Genomic DNA, 14,666 nt, shown 5'->3' on the forward strand with positions numbered 1-14,666 from the left:
GGCTTTACAGTTTCTGTATTGCTTTATTTGTTATGCGTATTATGATGATGCTGAGGGGCTACAGCCACGCACAGGCTCGGCGTGTAAAAACAGCCTGCAGTGTAAAACACCGAGTGAAAGGAAGTGCTGGCTGAAAGAGATACCTTATCCTCATTTCACAGAACAGAGGCAGAGGGAGTGTGAATATTTAACCCAGGCTCTTAGCAGAAGTATATGGCGAAGCTTTGACTGCACAGGTCTTCTAGATCTCAGCCCAGTGGTCTTTGACTGCTGCATTACCCCGCCACAGGGCTGGCTTTTTTTCTTTTAGAGGAAGAGATTAAATCCTGTGCAGAAATTCAGATGATCAGTGGTCCTGAAAGCTCATGGTTTGCTCCTGCAGTTGCATCCTCTGGCTTCAGCTCCCAGCAATAATGCCCTGCTCCTGAGGGTGCAGGCTCTCTCACTCACCCATTAGCTTTTTCCCTCTCTTTCCTCTTTCCAGGAGGCTTTTCCAGAGCTTTGCCGCTCTGAGGTTGGGACGCCGTTCTTCAAACATCCAGCCTAATTGCATTCATAGCGGGTTTATACTTATTTGTCCTTGGGGCAGCATTGTCCTCTACCCTACACAGTGCTTCTCCCTCCCTCTGAGCTTCTCCTCCACTGCAGACTGAGAACATTCATCCCCTCGTGGCTTTTTTGCCAGCTCTTTTAGTTTCTATTCTGGACCGCCTTAGAAAATCCACTCCAGCTTTTGAGTATTTTAAAGGACTGTTCATTCAGTGACTATTGTGCAATATTTCTGCTTTCTTGGTGTCAGTGGGGCATATTCCCTGACACAGTGAATCAGAGGTCCTACAGGGAAAGGCGAGATGATACGGATGCGTGCTGGCTGGGGCCATGGCGTGGGGTACTGTAAGCTTCTTAGTGCCCAATCATTTGAAGATAAGCAATGTATTTGTGCTTTATTTTTCTTCTGGTACAGCACTACGCACAGCTCTGCCAGGTTTGCTAGCTAAGGGAGACTTGTGGGATGGATAAGAGGTCATGCTATTTTATCTGTGAAGAGCAGTACGTGTCTACAACAGCAAGTGCATAGCAGGATTGTGTTAGCTTGGTTTCATTTTAAAGTCTCACACAAAATATTTTAACTGAACTCCTACTCTTCTTATTTGTAAAACACTGCTGACAAAGCCAGAAGAGCTCTCTACAAGTTAAATTTTGCAGCAAAATCTATTCTAGTCTAATGAAATGTCTGAACATTTCATAAGTAGGTAAAACTTTCCATGCAGTTACTGAGCTCTGTCACAGACAACTACTAGAGCTTCAGTCTAGACAGTTTTTTTCTGGGAGTAGGAAGGAACTGTTTGTGCCTGCCATTTCATTAGCCTCCAGAGTACAATTTATGATCATGAATATCACATATCCTCAGTGATATAGAGAATGGGTGGGGTATCATTACTATCACTTACAAATTTTTGTCCTGAGATGAGCTTCCCAAGGAGGCAGTGTGGCTCAGAACAGGATCAGGGCAAGTTGCTTTGTGTCCTGGTACTGTGTCTGTAAGATGGGCATAGTGCTTCCTTACCCTCAAAGGGTAAAGGAAATACAAAATGAGCTCATGCTAGTGAAATATTCACCTACTGCAGTGATGACAGACAAACAAGCCATCAAAAGCTCTGCTTGCAATTTGGCCACATTATGTTCTTACAATGTTAATAATTTAATTAGTAAATCCTCATGATGAGAAAACACCTACGGGTTGCCATCATTCATCCTACAACCCCCCCGACTATCTATCATTTTTTCTTACCGTGGTGCCATTCCTTGCACTGACACCATGAGGCAGCATTGCAAACATACTGTAAACTGAGTGAAACCCCACCTGTAAAAATCCACTGAGAAACAAGGCAAGGCTGACTACTAGACACAGAGTTTGGGGTCCCTTCAGTGGTGCTGAAGCTCTGAGAACCTGAACTTCAGCAGGTCTATCACCATATTGTACCACCACTTCCATCATGACACCCACAAAGTTTTGTGAACTGTTTTTTTTTCTTATCAAAGAAACTGATAAAGTCTGTCAGCATCCCGCATGTGTCAGCATGGTTCTCAAGTTTCTCCTCTTGTGTCTGCTCCCTCCTTCTGCTACTGTACTTTCCCAGTGCCTCTCTCTATGCAAAGCACTGTATGCCTTCAGCCTGAGTGAATGTTGGTTTGCATTAAAGAAAGCAACAAAATGAGAAAGAGCAAAGCATCTTCACTAGAGAGCAACTCTCTGACATGTTGCACTGATTCACCCTCAAAAAAGGGCAACTTCTCCTGTAGGTCAGAGAGTGCGAAAGCATGGAAAGCAGATGGGAGCCCTGAAATGTGCTAGTTTCTTGGCTGGTGACAACACACCGCTGCAGACAACCAGCTGCCAGCCCCTTTCTCTGTTTTGGCCTCCCCCTTGGTGGCTTCCCACAACGGCACATCACTTCTCCTTCTCTTGTGGAAGCAGTGAGGGCCCTGCCAGGCAAGGGCTGGGGTCTGCACTTGCCTGGAGTGGTGAAAACAATGTAAGGGGAGGGCCCAGCCGCAAAATAGTCATTGTCTCAGTGGGACGACAGAGGCTGGAGAAGGGGACTGGCACACAGGCTGGGTCGCTAACATAGAGTTACAAACCCCTGGTAACGTTTGCCGTGGAAGAGGGCTCTGGCCATCAGTGTTACACAGGACTATGTTGAGATTGAAGCCACCTCTGCTCGTGGCAGCTTCCCCAGGCTCTCCTGCCAGAAAGGGGAGATGGGAGGGAGAACAGGGCCAGGGTGTACTGCCCTGCTTGAGAGATGAGAGCAAAGGAGAGGAGCACATGGACAGTGAGTGGACCAATCTGAGGCACAGTGGCTGTTTGACTCCTTGCCGGGAAGGGAACCCCAGGAGGTACCTCCACCACCCTTCCTCCTGTGCGTGAGGGACCCTCCCTGCACCGCAACACAGCTGCAGCAGCTTCTTGGCATTACATGAGGAGATGACCATTCGTTTCAATGCCTGTAGAAGGAGCAAGGCCAGTGCTAGAGCTGAGGACATGCCACGCGCTCTGCTGCATTACGTGGGCTGTTGAGCACAGGTGGGACAAGCCGGCTCCACAGAGCCGAGCAGGGCAGAGCACTGGCATCCCCCATGGCCATCCTCTCTTGCTTTGGCCCTTGGAAAGCTAGCTACTGTGTATGCCAAGGTTGGGCACATCTCCCCTGAGTCCCAGCATTCCTGAGAAATTCTCTCAAACCTTTGGTGGACTTGGTTCATGTGACTTTCAGAGGCAGACTTCTGGGATTTCTCTGTAGAGGAATTGAAGTGTTCCAGTCCCTCAGAGTCCCTGTCTATTAAGGAAACCTCTTTTGATAGGTGACAGTTAAAGTCGCTCAGCAGGGCGGGCAGTTAATCTCAGTCGTTAAGCGCTGGAAGGCAACAAGCTAGAAACCTGTGTCAGAAATCAGTCATGTGTAACATGATGTAGTGAAAGAGCATATTGGCAGGAGAATGGGTAAATGGGAGACCCATTCCTCTCTCTGCCCTTGCTCAAAATGTCACCCCGAGATGACATTTAGCTTCTTTGTGTTTTCATTTTGCTGTTAAAGTTATTTCATTTTGCTGATAAAGTTATTATCCCTGTAGTCCGTACATTTAACATCAGTATAGTATCATTGCACCTACTTGCCTCCATGGAGACATTTGTGATCTGGCAAAAGGGCATTGTCTAAATGCTAAGTGGTATAACGTGATAGGGAAACACGGAGAAGATAATGGTTGCTGTTATTTGGTGGGAGGAGAGGTGCTGTGACATCCCCAGTTCTCATTCTTGGCAATGCTGTTCCAAGCGAGAGACTTTGCTTTTCAGCTAGGTTGATGTAAGAGAGGCTAGCAGTCTTACCTTGCACTCTGGTTTTATCTTACAGCTGTCTCCAACCTGGATGCAGAGAGCAAACTGAGTGTCTATTACCAAGCACCTTGGCATCAGCAAAGAAACATCTTCCTCCCCTCCACCAGACCACCTTGTGTGGAGGAGCTGCACCACCACGCCAAGCAGCACCTGCGAGCCTTGCGCAGAGGTAGGTGCTTGTACATGCTCTGGCTCCAGATCCATGCACGTGACACCTCTCCACGGTCCCCTCCAGGCAGCGGCAGGGTGCTCAGGCACAGGGACCGGGCAGTGGGCATTGGTCTCCATGGGGACTTAGGTACTCAGGCTAAGAAATAAATCTGAAGATGTCATTCTAGCAGCAGAAAAGGCTTGTGCCCTCTTCAGCTTGTTTATGATTACTAGAGTAAAGATGAAAAGGACTTTTTATTTTTCCATTTTACATTTTTGATTCATATGTTTTTCTGTTAAAGTGGGTATGTCTGAATTGTGTGAGCAAATCCATGCACTGACCCCGAAAGGATGGAGGCACTGAGTGTTTCAACAAGGCCATCTTGTCTCCCTCCGCTAAACAGATGTTAAAGAATGCCTCAGCTCAAGGACAGATAAGATTTAACTTCCCAAGGGCTGAAACTGGAGCCCAGTTGTATTACAGAGTCTCCACAGAAACTGGGCTGTCTGCATGGGGTTTCTAAGCATGATACTGGAGGAGACCTGCATCCTTCAAGGGTAGGAGCTCATAGCCAGGTGATACCCCAGACAACTTGGAAGGGTCAGGCAGATGTCCCCTCCCCAGGCCAGGGAACACCTCCTGACATCACCTAACAAACTGGAGACCTGTAGCCTCAAAACCAAATCACGCAACAGAGGGAGGAAGTTGGAGCAATCGAGGTCATAACCAGGCTCCTGGATCCCTGCCATAAAGGGAGTTTACTGGGTGCAAAAATACGGATGGTCCTACAACAGCAGACTACAGGGAAGACAAAAAGATGGGGAAAGATTGATTTTCACTGGGAATGTAACCAAGGGAAAATTCTTACCGGGAAGCAAGTAAAAGTAGGCAAACAAGCCTGTCTTTCTTGTGTGCCGTAAGGAAGGAGAAAATCCATGCAGGTCATCCTTAAAATGTTCAGCAGCAGCCTCCTGTGTGAAATTGCTTCGCACCAACAGCTATCGTTGCCTTGCTCATTTATTATTGTTATCAGGTTATAATAATAATCGATTACTCAGATCTGCAGAGCATGTGTTAGCTGGATAAGATGTTCCAATTAATTACCGCATTTGACCCTCTCTGCAGATTTTAGCTCAGAAACACACTGAGGGTGCAGTATGTCTTCATAGCACTGCAAAGAGCGATACAGCCGAATTGCAATCCCAGTAGCACTGGAGTAGAGCAGAAGTTGGCTTTTCTGCTCCTAGCAGCTCTGCTTTGCAGTTGTCCCAGGACCAGACTGATCTCTGCCTGCCATCTTGTGGGCAGCAAAAATCCTGCCAGCAGCATAGGAAGGCAGCTGTCAGAAAAGGTCTCATCATTTTAAAGTTACAAATCTGTGTTTTGGCAACTTCCCGTCCTCCCATTAAATGGCAGCTGTGCAGGTCCAGCAGGCAGCTTGGCATGTGCTTCTTTATTTTATTTCATTTCCCGAATAACTGCACATATTGGAGTGAAATTATAATCAGAAATTTAGCCTAAACATGTTTCTTGTGTCTCACCTATTCCTTCTATCAGAATTTCATTATCTCTTTATCTGTTTGACCAGGAGTAATTAAAACTAAACATTAGATCAGAAAACAGCTATGCTAGCAGCAAATATTGTTGGCTGCACCATAGCTATATGCAGCAGGTGAATCCATCATCCCTTTATAGCAGCACTACATGCAAACAGTAATTATCTGACTGTCACCTAAAATTAGAGATGGAAAGTCCATGGGCATTCTCCTGTTCACTTGGAAGGTTTCAGCGACATGAGACTGATGCTGGGAGAGGACTGAATGTTGTGAGTCCATGGTGAAGGAAGACTCCTCTGGGCCTGGGGTGGAGAGATCTTGACTTTTCCAGGATGATCTCCTCCATGCCAGGACACAGAGCTGCCGCTGCAACACCCTTCATAATGTCAAGCCAATGCTCAGGACCTGGTGCTGCCATGCGGCTGGGGAAAGAAATCCTACCTGCGGCTATGTTTTCTTCTTTCTCCTCACAGGGGTATATTTTATATGGGTAGAGTGCAAGCATTACTGCAGCTTAACATTTCAAGACAACGGGAGCTGCATGATCCCACTGGGAATCAGGATTTGGGTTCCAAGCACCTAGAAGGTAGCTCCTTTGTCACTTCGGATAAAGGGTATAAATCCCATTTGGGGAGAATTCAGCTTTGGTGCACACGCTGGAGCATGTTGCGTGAGCATTGCTCTTCCAGGGGCTTGGCTGTCTAGTAAGTGCTTGTCCCTTACAGTTGCAACAGAGATCATAGGTACCAGTCAGTGGGGAAGAAGAGTACCTTCATCTTTAGAGTCCACGTCCTGTTCATGTCTCTATTGTGCTGTTAATAGAGATATTTATATGTTTTTAACACTTGGAAAGACTCATGTCTTCTTTCTCATCCAGAACATCGGAGCCGAGGCGATAACAGAGAGCAAAAAGTCCAAGGCCCCATCGCTGTGGTGGCTCCCCCCTTTCTTCCCTTCCCTGCAATCTGCAGTCAAAAGAGACAAGCTATAAAGGACCGTCACTTGCTACCAGTAAGTCTTTAACTACAGCTATCACACACAAAAACATTATTAGCGTTGTGGGACCTAAGTGTGACAGTGCTTCACAAGTGCCCCCCTCCGAGCCTGTGCAGGTACAACACAGTTGACCTTAAAGGCTGTCAGCAGTGTAACTCAGGTCGCAGCTTCCAGCAGCCAGCCCCAGGGTCGACATTTCCATTGAGAAACCTCTCATTTTTCACCCGTGGCCAGCTCACTTACGCATTAATTCACACAGTCCTCCACGGTCCATCACATTGTCTGCTCTTGCTTTAGGTAGCACTTCCAGGAGCCTCCTGTAATTTCAGCAGATGCTGTAATTTCAGCCCTTGCATTAGTATTGCCAGGAGCCGAGAACTCAAGGGCTTTGAGTGCTGGCTTGAAGGCTCATGTGTGTGCAGACAGGCTCAGCAGCACTTCTCCAGCTACATGGAACTACAGTTTCCATGTATGTATGGGCAGTGGTCCTGTTGTGCAGTGGTCACCTCCATGCAGTTTTTTCAGATGCTTCATGTCTCACACATGTCCTTGCAGCCAGCCAAGTGGGAACTCCAGCTGAAGACCTGGTCCTGTACGTCTGTGCTAACTTGCCACTGCTGCACTAATTTGATTTCAAATTAGTGCTGACAATATGGTATTTATAATTGTTAAAGGAAATGCACCAGATCCACAAGGTTAACTCTGACTGGGTCCACAATTCCCACTGGTTTCAGCAGGACTTCGGTACCTCTGTGGCTCTGGGTATTTGACCCATGGAAGCGCCGTAGTAGCTACGTTCTGCCTTGTGCTAAGAAGCCATTGCATTCTTCAAATCAGTTTAAACTCCACAGATCAGACCTGAATTTGGCTTTTAAGTGATGCATATGTCTAATGCCAGCCCTCAGTGTAGGGATAGATCTGTCCTGCATCTTCAGGTACAGGGACATTGGCATCTACAAAGATGCTACATCTGTGAGAACTTTCTAAGCATGGAGCTACTGCATCATCACTCACTTAGCTTAAGAATCTAAGTACATTCATCCTAATCCATTATATTAACCATATGGAAATACTATAATGGTAAAGGGGTCACAGTGTAAAGCACCTATCCAGGGACCAAAATGTCAGCTAGCCAGTCCATCAGAAGAGTTTTGTTCCTCATTTGAAAGCAAAAAATGCATGATAAGGTTTTGATTAGTTTGACTATTCTGGATTTTTGGCTGCTTATCTGGATAATTTCGAGGAGAGCATCACCATCACTGCAGGCTTTGAACTGGTTAAATTTGCAGGCCTTATGATTCAACTGAAAGAAGATACCCTGATGTTAAGGGACAGCATAGAAAAGAGTTGGAAGACAGAAAGGAGAAACAGGCTTATCTGTTTCTTCTGCATAAGTCATCATCAAAGCCAGTGCTGTTGTAGGGTCATTGAAAAGTAAAGGAGAGGTGACCCCATGTTACGGATCAGAACTAGTTACAGGTAATAGTTTGTACAGTATATTGAACATAAAACTCTCTTGGTATCAGATAGGAAACAAGGTATACCTTTTGAAATTGCATACTCAGTGATGAAAGGCCTGAATCTTTGCTGTGTTTGGAAAACAACCAGTGCGTTTTAGACATTACTTCCATCCGTGGAACACAAAATAATAATAAATAGTGATCAACCCTCTGAGTCCTGTATTAGTTAGCAAAATTAAGTCATGCTAAATGCAGGTGTCTTGGCTTTATCAGCCAAGTCCACCTTCTTCTTTTCAAGAGGGAAAATACTAAGCTTTGTGCCCACCCATATTGGACCTTTTTTGGAAGCTGATCAGGTTCAATGTTGCCCTAAGGAGAAACAAACAAGAGCTGCTCAGAGGTTGTCGTCCTATCAGTTTCAAGGCATCTGGCAATGTTCTGCTTTGGTAATTGCAAATATGCCAAGGCCAGAGTTCTTCATAGTGCCTTGACCCACTTCTGAGAGAACGCCATATTCTTGGGGCAGCTCTAAAAATTAGAGAGAACAAGGCAAGATGAAGCTGCACATGAATGCTCTGTCTGGCAGAAGGTTAATCAGAGATTTTTACAAGACACTGCAACAATGAATAGCTAATTGATATTGTGCCAGCCTTCATGACTTAATGATATCATTACAAGAGAAAGTTGAGAATGACATTATTGGCTAGCTTGCCTTTTTTGGCATAAGCTTTTTAACATCTGTAAATGTGTATCTGCTTCAGGGACTCTCAATAATGTTTGATACCTGATTCCAGTCAACTGTATCATCTGTTCATCAATGAACTAAAGATGTTAAATCTCACAAGAATTTTTATTCATGGCACAGCAGTCTATGGTGTATTCCACTTTCCTGATGCATTGGGAAGGTGCCGGTGAAAGCAATACTACACAACAATAAAAGCCCCTTTCCGTATTTTTTATTAATTAGGAAAGGGATTGTTTATTTTAAATTAGGAAAGGGATCAACAGGAAGCTGGGAAATTTTTAAAAGTTACAGGATCTAACTTTTCTAAACTGACCATCTAAGTTAAATGTATGCATTAAGGTACTGAAATGCTTGATTTTGATAAATGTTCAGATTACCACTGTGAGACCTGTGAGAACTATCACTATGGAAAGCTACTGAAAAACAGGTCACCTATGTCTGAAACCAGTCAAGGCTTACACATTTGTACCTTTTCGCTGCTGTTTTTATTGCTACCAATTAGGTAGCTATGAGCTTTTCCAAAAATCTTGTATATTGTACAGGAAATCTAGAGAAAATCAACTACAACAGATGAAGATTCACTTCTAAGCATGACTGTCTTTAAAGGGAGGAAGATGACAAAGTCCCACAAATTCCAAGAAAGACCAAATGAATTCAAGTCCAAAGCAACTAATGCTGGTGTAAATGGGTCTGGAGGGACATTTTGGACTGTTCCATCACAAGATCATTTTGTCGTGGAGAAGAAGTACAGAACTAGAAATTACATAGGATCTTTGTGTCCCAGGCAAGACAAGTTTGGAGTTAGCTTTATAGTCTACTTCTATTGCAGGAACTGTCCTGATTTGTCTGATGAAAGGTCCCCTTAGCTCAGAGGCCAGAAGGGGATCCTTTAGGAAAGAATATAAGAATAGGCCATGGTTTATGCTCTTTATTGTCCCATGATTTATCCTTCCAGTTTCATACAGACGTTGGTTGCAGAGCTTCTGAGCCAGAGATGAAACACAGAGTGATAACCACCAAGGAACCTGTCTGCATTGATTTTGAGACTTGTTTAATCCATTTTTTTAGCATATTTACACCTTTGGCCTCAACAGCATCCTGTGACAATGACTTTACCAGTCTGTATAAAAATGTACCCTTTGTTTGTTTCAAACATGATGCCTCATAATTTCATCGCATCCCTTCTAGTTCTTAAACTGCGAGAAACAGTAAGCATAGCTTCCTTATTCCTTTTTTCATGCCCCTTCTGGTTTTGCAGACATGATTTTACTTTCCTATCTATCTCAGTCATTCATTTTTAAAGCTGAAAAGCTCTAGCATACTTAGTCTTTCTTGACACAGCAGAACTATACAACCAAACACATTCATAAGTATCATTCATTCAGGCATTTTTTCCAATGAAGAAAAAAAAAAAAACAACAAAAAAACCCCAAATCTGAGGAGAGTACGGGGAAGTTACGGACTTGCTAAGAAGAGGGAAGTATTCCTTATACATGTTCCCATGACAACTCTGCCTGTAGCACTGCTGAGGCCAGTCACTGTGTGTGAAGATGCTATGTCATTCCAACTGCATTTCAGCCTTCTCTTTCATTTTCTCTGCGTCTTTTCTTTCTTCAGTTTCCCTAAGTCCATCTGGGCAGGCTCTGAAATCTCAGTGTTCAAGTTCAGAATGTCATGGGACCACACTTTCTCAAACCCTTCATGGCACAGCTGTTATAATAAAACAATGAACACAATATTTGGAAATTCATGCTCACAATTGCACAAAGTTCAGTATTAGTTTGTTCATAATTATAATCTGAGCAGAAATCTGAGGGACAAGAAGCAGGATGTTGTTTTTCCAGCCAGGCTTTGCCTCTACCTGAGACCTCAGCTACAGCAAATGTGAGGAGAAAATAATGCATCAAGTAGTTTTATTCGATCTCCCTGCCATTTCAAAAATATTCCCGATGGCGTGCTTTAGGATGCTTTGTACAGCAAAGGGAAGCACAACTGAATGTACTAACTGTGTAACACACAGTTTTGTGCTGAAGCCATACTAAGCCTCAGTGAAAAATAGCTGAGTTAAGGGCCAGGCACAAGGTGGGCTATGTACTTTCTGTGTGGAAATCCTGCCTGTAGCTGTTAGAAATAAAACCTACCTGGTATTATTCGTCAGAATGAACTTGTATAGCACTATTTGTACAATGAGCCTAATACCTACTACTCTGTATCGTGGGATGATCATTTTGTACCTTCATCTGCTGGAATGCCATGTGTGGTATGACTTCTGTCAGAAAACACATCTTATTTTTGTCTCTACCTTGTCAAAATGTTGGAGTAGTACATTAATTGTTAAAGGATTGTCAGTACTTTAACAGATCGCATTTGTAATGCTCCAAAAGAAAACACCCACAAGCAGATAAAACAAAAACTTGAGGAAAACGAAACACACGGAAATACAAATGTTGGGAGCAGGCAGGTGAGCATGGTTGTGTTTTGCAGCAGAAATAGCACAGTCAGAAATATTTCTGTTATTTTCTCTTCAGCATCAGTTGACTGTGTAAGAAAGCTGCTGTAGAGGTATGAATGTTAATTTCTAATTAAGTAGTCAGCCGTGCTCTGAAAACACTGAAGAGCTGCTAACCTTTTATTAGTATTTCTTCTCCTTTTACCAGACCTTTAATTTTTCCAACATGAGAATCAATACCATTTTCCTTAACTCCTGTGACTTAATAAAGCAGCAGGCTCTCCATTTTACAGGCAGAGAAAGGAGACAGGAAGGTTTCACCCAGGGCCGCAGAAGGAGTCAATATTCAACTCATGTGAATGTGGGTTTAAACACTAGTTCACACTTATTGTACATGTTACCTTTCCAGTACATGAATGATTGCTTTCAAGCGAGAAGTCTGGATGTACTGTTAATAAGTACGTATTATTTCTGTGCTCACATAGGGTGAAAGCATCCTGTACGTATGTTCCATTTGCTGCTAGAAATGGACCACATATGAAGCCTGCAGATGCTGAAGCTACATGCCAATGCTCTGCACGGGTGAATATCACCCACTTTATTCATAAGGTCATCCTGGGAAGGAAATTTCCCCCACCCAGTGCTATAGAAGCCTGAAGTCAGAAATAATATTGATCCCTTTTTATTAGTTGCAACTTTTAGGCTGCAGAAGTCAAAAATAGTCCTCTGGAGAATAGTGCTGTGCTGCTAGCGGCCTCCTGCCCTTGCCAAGGCTGTGTCAGCGCTGCCAGCACCAGCCCTGTGCTGCTGGGGGTTGTGACTCAACCACCAGGGCTTCCTGCGAGGTAACACCTTGCCTGCATGGTCAAACACAGTGGAGGGAGAAGGAATCAACTCACTCATGCCTACATTTGACAAACTTGTTGAGGATAAATGCTCTTGATGAGACTTTAGCATTCCCAAAACATCTTTCATTATCTGAAGAAACATTAGTTCTTTATTCTTGGGTGTATGTTTTTCCCCTTGCCTTTGCACTGTGTTCATTACACCCTATGCACTAACTGAAATCCTAGTATCTCCTGTAATGCTGTCACTGTAGGTAAGTCAGGCTAGGTACATGATTTAATGCAAATGATGCTTCTTGCACTACTCTTTCCTTATATCTGGAAGATCCTGAACAGCAGTGGCATGGAAAAGAGAAGAGGGGCAGAAGTGGCATTTTTGTCCTGTTATTGGGCCATTCATTTCCTCCTCCGGATCCCATCTCTGGGACAATAAATGGGGCAGGCCCATAAATTACCAGGCTGGCAACTTTGTCAACTGCTAAATTGCTTCTTTGTCACTGCACTGATGGGGTTGAAGATTTTCATTTGCTGAAAGGGTGAATCATGTGTCCTGACTTAGGTGCCTGCAAGTAACATTAGGCTCTTCTTAAAATCAGCGGGGAAAGTGTTCAGGGGTGCTTCATGTTGCCCCGGGTTAGGTGCTGAAGGAAGGTGAGCTGAATTGCTCTGTGACAATGCCGCTTTCTCTTTCTGTATAGCCTTGTTGACTTGTTCGGACTCAGACATCTGACTTTTTTGTTGTAGAGCACAGAAACCGAAGCCTTTCACACTGAAGAGACACGGAGCACTGAGAAATCAGATCACGTGCATATGCAACCAAGATTTTTACTGCAAAGCACTTTCATGAGCACAATGGCACCTCTGCAAGTGAAGTTGATGGGATAGCTCAGAAAATAAAGATGCTCACATTTGTCAGTGACTGCAGAATAAACCCCTATTCAAGCAATTATGCACCAGTTTGGTTTCAAAGCGATCTTAGCCCATTAAAGAAAAATGCCTATTTAAAGTATTCTGGCTTTGTATTTAACAGATTGATCATCACCATTGCTGTTTGCCAAGCACACCCACACAAAGGAAATCACTTTGAAAACTGCCTAACTGCAGATTTGCCCATCAGACCAGAACAGTCTTGGGTATATAATAATAATTTCTTGCTTAATTATGTATTTACTCAGGACATTTAGAGATATTCTGGTCTTCTGAGTGAATGAGAACATTTGAATAGCGGCAGCTCACTTTCTGCCACAGCATGGAGGTGTCAAAATGTGGAGCCTGCTGCTATAACCCAGTGTGCCTGGGCTGCCTGGTGGCAGGCATTATGTCGGAACAGGCAGTAGGTGACCTCAGGCCCCTTGGCAAGGTAGCGGTGGCACCGGCTTTCTCAAGAGCACTGCTGTGACAGCAGAGGCTGAAATTTTGCCAGTCACCTCCATTTTTGTCCTACCTCTTCATGGTAGGAACCTAGGAATTTTGTCCTGCCATGCTTAAACAGGGACCTGAGACTTAGGCACATCAAATGATGGCTGTGGGTACGTGTAACAGGACAGGTTTTTTCTTGGAGGCATCAGGCAGAGTGGCACATGGAGGAGGTAGGAAAGCTCTGCACTGACAGGACAGACATGGGTGGCCAGACCTTGCTTGAGGCCAAAGTCGAGGTTCTGCTATTTGTCCTGGGGAGGTTTGCCCAGGAGTGGCTTGTACATGTAGCTGTCCTCAGCGCTCAGGACGGGAGGTCCCTCCCATCCTCTTCTCCTTGTGCACTGACTAGGACCATCATAGGTCTTTGCAGGACATTGCAAAGATTTTCATATCCTGAACTCTTGTCACCTCAGCAGCATTTGTCTCCCCCGTCTCAATCCTCCCCAGACATCCTCCGATACGTTCCACTGGGAAGCTGCATTTCAGGTCAAATCCTGATCCCATTAACTGCAGTCAATCTGCTCAGAGCGGGTGACTGGAAACTTGGCCAGAGGACCAAGGGTGAAATCATCCTTGGGTATCTGAAGAGTAGACCGAACCAGTTGATGTATTCAGTATCTCCACAGCCTTTCTTGCATGAACAGAGGTGTTTCTCCTGTGATAAGGACTTTTCCCAGCTTGGGAGAACTGGTTTTGCACTGACCTGGGTAGAAACTAACTTGCTGGAAACATTAACTGGGAACAGTCCTCTTTTTACTCCCCCCCCGCCCCCCGCCCCGCTATCCTATAAAGCTTATGGGCAGCTTATCTGGAGGCTTCCTGTGGTCCTGCACATGGGACTAGGGCAAAGCAGGAGACACTGTATATCTAGGAAGAGAGTAGGACAAAATGGAGAATTAGGCCTTTTGAGACACACCACGGCTATTTTTTTTTGAGAGGAGACCATATAATGCAAAATCTTTCAAACTGAGGTTTGTGGTTCATCCATCAACAGTGGTGTTGATAATGATTGGGAGGAAAAACATTCATAGGATTATTTGGCAGGTCTGCTAACTAATGCAGGGGGAGATAATAACCCCCACTGAGAAAGACATGCTAGAGCTTTCCAGTGTGATCAACAGACCTGTTTTCTTTATCTCCTTTT

At 44.5% G+C, this 14,666-nt stretch overlaps 1 protein-coding gene across 1 annotated transcript in view; it reads left to right on the top strand.

Moving 5' to 3' along the window:
• The window catches only part of NHS (NHS actin remodeling regulator), a 258,373-nt gene that overhangs the window by 230,846 nt on the left and 12,861 nt on the right, over positions 1 to 14,666 (top strand). Inside the window, exons 2-3 of the mRNA XM_086464561.1 lie at positions 3,918 to 4,070; positions 6,486 to 6,619. Coding sequence (XP_086320687.1) covers positions 3,918 to 4,070; positions 6,486 to 6,619 — 287 coding nt within the window. The remainder of the gene's footprint in view (positions 1 to 3,917; positions 4,071 to 6,485; positions 6,620 to 14,666) is intronic.

This window comes from Leptosomus discolor, chromosome 1, assembly GCF_034619465.1.
Source record: "Leptosomus discolor isolate bLepDis1 chromosome 1, bLepDis1.hap2, whole genome shotgun sequence".
In the NCBI taxonomy this organism is placed as follows: domain Eukaryota; kingdom Metazoa; phylum Chordata; class Aves; order Leptosomiformes; family Leptosomidae; genus Leptosomus; species Leptosomus discolor.